At 36.2% G+C, this 7,250-nt stretch overlaps 1 protein-coding gene across 1 annotated transcript; it reads left to right on the top strand.

Moving 5' to 3' along the window:
- Positions 1-3,285: 3,285 nt before the first annotated feature.
- On the top strand, positions 3,286-6,815 carry LOC148837341 (eotaxin-like). Its single transcript, XM_088912231.1, has 4 exons — positions 3,286-3,487; positions 4,608-4,728; positions 5,722-5,844; positions 6,275-6,815. Exons 1-4 carry the CDS (start codon positions 3,286-3,288, stop codon positions 6,285-6,287), a joined length of 459 nt encoding a protein of 152 aa, XP_088768357.1. The 3' UTR covers positions 6,288-6,815.
- Positions 6,816-7,250: the final 435 nt, after the last annotated feature.

Genomic DNA, 7,250 nt, shown 5'->3' on the forward strand with positions numbered 1-7,250 from the left:
TTCAAATTGTGCATTTGCTGACAAGCTCCTTCTCTCACAGTTATAGATGATCAGCAAGATGATTGTTGTTGAGGACCATCATATGAAAGATCTGAGACCAAGACAGAGATTGTCTAATTAAGAAACTAATTTCAGATTTGCTACTTTCTTTACTATTTCTTCAATGTAGTTTTGGTACTCTAATACTAAGCATTACAGGAAACTATTATACAATAATTATTTTACTATAATTACAAAATAAAAAAAATAGATTTATTGTTGCTTTTGAGCATGACCCCATTCCCTGGTATGGGATTATAATTTAACATCTCTTCCTTTTGACAGCATTTAAGAAGTACATATGCAGTTTGCCAGGGAATTAAATTAACCAGTGTCTAGTGATGAAAACATATTGTAGCGGCTAATGGTTTCGTGCGGGAAATAAACAAGGCAAGCTCTTGAGTAGCACACACACTCTTTATTACAAGCCTCTATCTAGCAGCAATCAGGCAACAGAGACCATAAAAACTGTCTCAACAGGGGGTTAAGCACACAAGGGCAGCAAGGAGAACATGTACATAAGCTCAGGGTGGATATGGGTCTTGGGAAGAAACAGGGGTAAACAACAACCAGCTACAGTATGTACAGATTCTCTATTAACCACTATTTACATAACCAGGATCAGCTAGCGGTCAGCCTGTGGACCCTCAGTCCGTCCCCCGGCTTCCAGCCAGCACTGCGGCACATATATTAGCCGTGTGTGCATCCGCGAGGACACCCAGCGAGGGCGCTACAATATTCTCACTTTCATCAAGCACGTAGTGTATTCACTGCAAAAGTGGTTTCTTTTTTCCTTAATCTGTTTTCTTTGAAAAATAATTCTGTTTTTCAAATCCTAAAAATATCTGATATACCTGTAGGACATACACAGGCCCTAGATTTTGAACATAGGAATGGTTACAATTGAACAGAGGCTATTTATCCCACCCAGCCTATGTGGTACTTAGGAACAAGCATTTTATCCAGCAGTTTTTTTTAAGGAAACCTTAGAAGTACCTTCACCAGTATGGCTGGGTAGCATGTCCAATCTACCAAGTCCATATCCAATAAGAAAACATCACTGTAAAAAAAAATCGAAAATATTCAAATGGGGGTACATAATGAGCATTCTGTTCAGGCCGAGATAGGGTTGAAAAAAAGTTTGACTTTATTTTTCACTGTGCTTTACATTAAAACATTGGACCCCTGTCATGAGAAGCGTGGACAGTGTTGGGAAATACACAAGGAAGATGTCACTGCAATGGGCTCTTTATTACCAGCACTGTTCTACCTGCACTGTCACTATGATTTCCCCTTTCAAGGTGTCTCTTGGAATGTACAGTATCATCTGTATTCTGAAGGCAGGAGAAACACAGTCCAGATGTTGTTGTTTTTACGTCCTACTGCAGTTACCACAAGAAATCGGGATGATGATTACTTCTGGTTATCGAAATGAATTGCCATATTAACATGATAGTTGAAAATGATCATGGACAGCTCTTGAGTGGTATCTAGGTAGAAGTAGCAATCTGTTGTTGTTTATGCACTACCTTATGGTATTGGATCAGTTTTACCTTTACGCAAAGAGATTTGTGCTGCTTCATCCCAGTGAAACTGTAAAAATGCAGTAAAAATACCATATCTATACAATATTTTAGTAATAATGTATTTATCAGTAGCTATTAACATATCTGAGCTCGTTACAACCAATTCGATAACACCCATCTCAAAAGATTCAGTGAAAAGTGGGTGTTCAAAAGTGTGAGATCCTTCAAAAAATAAGATACTTCAAATACAAATGTTCATATTTCAAGCTACAACTCATACGACATTCCATTCCACAACAAACAATATACAGTACATCTTTTAATATGGCAGTTCAAAAAGTTCTGTTTGGCAGGAACACTATTAACATCACTTCCCATTTTGGCTCCAGTAGATGTTTATTGCAATCTTGATGGCAACGGTTCTATAGTTTTTTCAAGCAGAAAAATGACAGAGGAACTCAGCTTAATAATCAAATATGGATGTAATAGCCTCAGTGAAGCTGGTATTTTTTATTGCTGAATTTTACCTGGCCAACAAGTATTCAGTACAAATCCATTCCCCTAAGGATAACCAAAATGCTTACCAAAGGAAACCAAATGCAATTAATATGTGATATACAGTACTGTAACTGTATAGTACTATATCTTTCAGTTAGATTTTTAAAATAATGCTGCCAACTGAAGCCAAGGGATAAAAGTTCTTCGAAATGAGACTTTGTGCCCTGCATGTCCTTGGCTAATGTTCTGCTACCTGTGCAGATTAATATTTTTTTTTAACTGTAGTTGCTTTAACCAAAGTTTGAGAGAATGATAAAAGCACTGAGAAACAGGGTATGAATATATCACCAAATTAGAAAACAGCATGGAATGAACTTAATGAAAATACAGTTCTGCTTCTCCTCATTTTCCTCTGTGTTACATTCCCAGTGACGTTCTCCATCTGGAGGAAGACAGACGTCATTGTTCACCACAGGAGGATCAGCCAAGAGTGCAAGTGTGTAGCCCAAGGCATGTGGGAAGCTGGGATTTTGCACACAAAATACAGACATTTGATTAACTTAGCAAGTTTCCAGTTATCTCAAAATGATCCACAGAGAAAGTGAGAGTTCATTTCACTTCCAGCAGTAGGGGGACTTTTTTTGCTTTTTGAAGGGGCATAGGTCCCCTCTGTGCCTCTTTCACATTCCAGCGGAGGGGGGTTTAAGGAAATTTCTGGGAGGCAGACATGCTGTATATACTGTATTCCTTTTAGTGTCACCATTGACCTTTCCTAATTATATAACACTAATCCCGTCTATTTGTTGCTGCAATTAAAATGAACTATTGAAAAATAATTAAAGGTGCATTTCCACTCCAGACATCCACTGACAAGTTAGCCATGTTATATAATATTGAGACTGCACAGAACATCTACTCAACTAAAATATGGAACACACCATTGCTGTCATTCTTTTATATTACCTGTTTAAAATGCATAAGAATAATTGAATCGGCTGCATAAATACTACATGCATTTTTTTATATAGTAGGATATAGAGTGAAGTAAGGTTTGTAACAGCATGGTTGACCTTTGACATAAATATTCCTTCAGCTGTGCAACTTTTTATTTCCGTTCCTTGGACTTTTACATTATCCAATAGCAGACATGCTGTAGGGCAATTCTTTAAGTAAAAAGAGACTAAAAGGGCCTTTCAGGTTGACCGGATTTCCAGGAATAGGCATGGAGTATTGGCTGGAAGCCAAGGAGGCAGGTGTGTTGAGTAAAAACGAAACTCTGTGTCAGGTATTTATACAGGCAATCCGCAGAGTACACCTGCACGACTTCGCCACACTCAGCCAGACAAGCAGAAGCATGAGCACAATGTCTCTGAAAGCTATAACCCTTCTCCTGCTGGCGTCCATTCTCTGGAGCTCTTCAGAAGGTAAGAACCCATTCCTTACTTTTAAGAAGTGGCAGCCTGCTTGTTTTCAAAGGTGACTGATTTCAAATATTCAGATGACCACAAAGCAGGCTTTCCTCTGAGATAATCTCTCATTGCCCATGAGAATGTAAAAAAAAAGCTTTTTAGATATTTTAATATCAAAAAAGACTGGACTGTTTTTATCACTAAGTGCTTATCACATCTCTTGTAAATATAAATAACTTCTGTTGTTGTTAAGGAGATTTTGGCTTACCTCATAAAAACCTGATTTTAAAAGAAATGCATAAACTACAGCATTGCAGGCCAATGCTTAATGCTTCATTCGCTTACTACCTGGCTACCATTTAGATAACACTGCTGAGATTCTTTGGAATAACCAGTGAGTAAATGATGAATAATTCCCATCTTTATATTTCAACAAGAGATTATAAGACACTATAAAACTAACAAGAATCACAATTAAATTCTTTAGGAAGTTCGACACATTTTACTATTCTGCACTGGAAGCAGATTGGAGCCCATTGTAAAATGCTGTGTTATAGTCTTTTTACAGTATGTTGGTTTTATGCTTCAACTGCTTGGTCAGACCTCTACTATCTAAACACCATGAATCAAAACATCTGGCTTCTAAAAAATGTTTTGTAGGATCTATGTGATGTAGCATTAATGTTTGAAGCAGCAGCCCCCTGCATTATCTCGCAAACAGTATTATGTGTCAAAGGTGAAATGTTTAAACTTCCCAAGCTTGTCATGTTGTAAAATGTTTCAAACATTTCTGAAAAAAACCTAAACTAATTTGCAGCTGCTTTCCTGTAAAGATACAGGGAATGAACCATTAGTTCCAGCTCTTCCTAAAAAATCTGATCCAATGATTCAACATAATATTACTTAACATCATAATTGCCTGCCATCTAGAAAAAAGCACACTGAACCCTTAATTCATACTGTCTTGTACCGTTTTGCTGCTCAGAGACCGGTCGTTGGTATGCTTTCTGGCATATAAAAAAAGTAAATTAGAACATTTTTGTTAATTACATTTATTGCATATTATATTAAATAAATTGCTGGTGTTGGATCCACACTTCCATCTGATTAATCATTTGTATTTGATTCCTTACAGCAAACATTGAAGGTGCAGTTGACTGCTGTTTAGCAACTAGTGAGAAGGTAATCCCGGAAAAAGCTGTCGTTTCCTATAGCAGGCAAGAAGCTGATGGGGACTGCATAATCTCAGCAGTTTTGTAAGTTTCTTTCTTCACTAATTGAATATACATGGAATTAATTTCCATTATACTAATAGAAGATAGACACTAGCAGCTAAGAACTTTGATCTGGAAAACAATAGCTACTTTTGAGTGTGTTTTAGTGTACCCACTAAAAATTGACAATAAAACCTCACACAGTTACATTTTAATCAGTATGTAATCACTAATTACTATTTTAGGTCTGTAAAGAACAATTTTATTCCAATTCAATTACAGCCTTGGCTGTTTACCTTACTCATCCCTAGGAATGTTTTCAAAAACTGTGCAAAACTTAGGGAATACTGTACAGTATATTACCTTACTTGGCTACTTCCTTCTTTTCTAATTAATTACTTCTTCATGGGTTATAGTCAAACACACTGGCTCATAGGTAGCGGCATGCTGGACACTACATTTGCACAGTCTATAATCACAGAAATAAAAGATTGCTGAATAAAATAAAACTTTAGCAAAATAGGGTTCCATTAGTTTTGTTAAAGTTTTTAAAGTTTTATATGAGAGAAATAAAAGCAGTAGTACCAAGTCACAAATGCCTCTTAGAAATGTTCTAAATGTAGTACCTTAATGAATGAAATAGTGATTTTATCTTAATGTTCTCAAAGCCTGTAGTTACCGCTACACAGTACTTTACACTTTAAGAGCAAAGTCTTTGTTGCAGCTGTACTACTGCCAAAGAGTGATTAGGATAACCTTTAAAGGAAACAAAGCTAGTTGAAAGAACACGTCTGTTTTTTTCATATAAAAAGTTAAATACACTGTTCAATGTGTACACATTTCGTGTACCTCTCATCCTACAGCTGTAAATAATGAGTAATAAAGCTCACCTGCCCTGCAGTACAGTACTTATCAAATTGATTTTGACCACTGCAGTCTTAGTTTTCCTGCTATCTTGTTTTCGACTCTAGGAATCTGCTGATACCCTATTTTTTGAGCGTACTCTGAGTCTAACTTTCCAATCTTCGCACACAGGTTCACCACTAAGCACGGCTATAGACTGTGCGCGCCCCCCAATGCCAAATGGGTGAAAATGTTGATAAGGAAACTAAACAAAAAGGCACCGGCCAAAAAACTCAAGAAGGAGAAAAAAAGAGGGTGAGGCATCTTTGCATCAATATCAAGCTCTTTGGTAGAATTTGTTTATATGCTGCCCTTTATTTGATGGCATTTTCAAAAGTATGTTGATGAGTAGCATTAATAAAACAAAAAAGAAAAAATATTGTTTTTAGTGTGCAGACTAAAGTCAGTTAATTCCCATTATAAATCGCACGAAGTCTCACCTTTTTTTTAACTTACTTAAAACTATTGCTTCCATATAAAGTCTTCATGTGCTGATGTGAGACGTTTTGCCATCCTGTTTTTGATTTCTGCGTTGAATGATATTTTAATATGTCTGTCCTTCCCTAACTTCCCATCACAACTTCCCCTTATTTTCTCGCCTATGCCAAAGCATGATTCAGCATGTCTGCCTTCTTAACGTTCATGGCTCAGTCTGCTAACAAATTTCCTCTTTCTTTTTTCACAGGAAGAGGCCATGAAGCCATTGCTTATTTTGCCAGTTTCGGTTGTATGGCCTTGGTACCTGAAGTAAAGCTCATTGTATTCAAGTGGCAGCAAGAACTGTGGGACTTCAGGTCAAGCTCACACTTGTCTACATTGTGAAAATGAGGACCAAGGAAACCATTCAGGAATAAATAAGCTTTTCTCTACTTTGCCACAGACTGCTATAGAAAATAAACACGCATGTAGTCACAAAGTTGTTAAAGCAGATTATTGTAAAGAATATTGATCAATATTTGTACTGACAGGAATGACTCATGATAACCATGGTGAAGGATTTCTGTAATAAACTGTGAATACAATTGACTACAGTCATTTCCGAATATACTTTACAAAGCAATGATACAGTACTTTATCAGATGTGAAATATAATTTTGTTGAATATATTTTTATATTTTTGTACATTTTGTATTATTTCAATATGCTTCATCTTGGATATACTGTTTGTGAACCTTTTTGTAAATATGTTTAATCTTAGAGTATTAAATGAATTAAGAATCCAAAAATCTTTCTTTGCTTTTTTTTTCTTACCAGAAACATATGGTATACGACAAGAATATCAAAAGATCATGGATTTATTGTTTTCAAAATGTGGGTGCAACGGCTTTTATCCTTTTCAGCTTAAGTGCTACTCTTTAGTAGCCAAATGAATAATTTCTTCCTTCCAGGTGGTCTACTCCACTTGAATAAGTACATCTTTTTTGGATCCAGTGGTTTCATCCATCTACTTAAAATTTCTAAGAGACTGTTATCTGCTTTGCATGATCACAAACAACATTAAAATGAATGAATGTGACATGACTGTCAATATGAGGGAAACAATGATGGGAAATTGTGTATAATAGAGGCAAGCCTTTGCTGAAGTTCATAAGAAAAGAGAGCAGGTTCTTAGTGGCAAAAAGGATTCCTTGCAAACTATTGCAATGTGAAAACTGTAACTA

Source organism: Atractosteus spatula, chromosome 3 (assembly GCF_055471065.1).
Source record: "Atractosteus spatula isolate fAtrSpa1 chromosome 3, fAtrSpa1.hap1, whole genome shotgun sequence".
NCBI lineage: Eukaryota > Metazoa > Chordata > Actinopteri > Semionotiformes > Lepisosteidae > Atractosteus > Atractosteus spatula.

What these genes read in the sequence shown, in the direction of transcription:
- LOC148837341 (XM_088912231.1), top strand. Translation starts at nt 3,286, where the DNA reads ATGGAGTATTGGCTGGAAGCCAAGGAGGCAGGTGTGTTGAGTAAAAAC. An exon ending in TCTCTGGAGCTCTTCAGAAG is followed by an intron (nt 3,488 to 4,607) that starts GTAAGAACCCAT and finishes GATTCCTTACAG; the next exon opens with CAAACATTGAAGGTGCAGTT. An exon ending in TGCATAATCTCAGCAGTTTT is followed by an intron (nt 4,729 to 5,721) that starts GTAAGTTTCTTT and finishes CTTCGCACACAG; the next exon opens with GTTCACCACTAAGCACGGCT.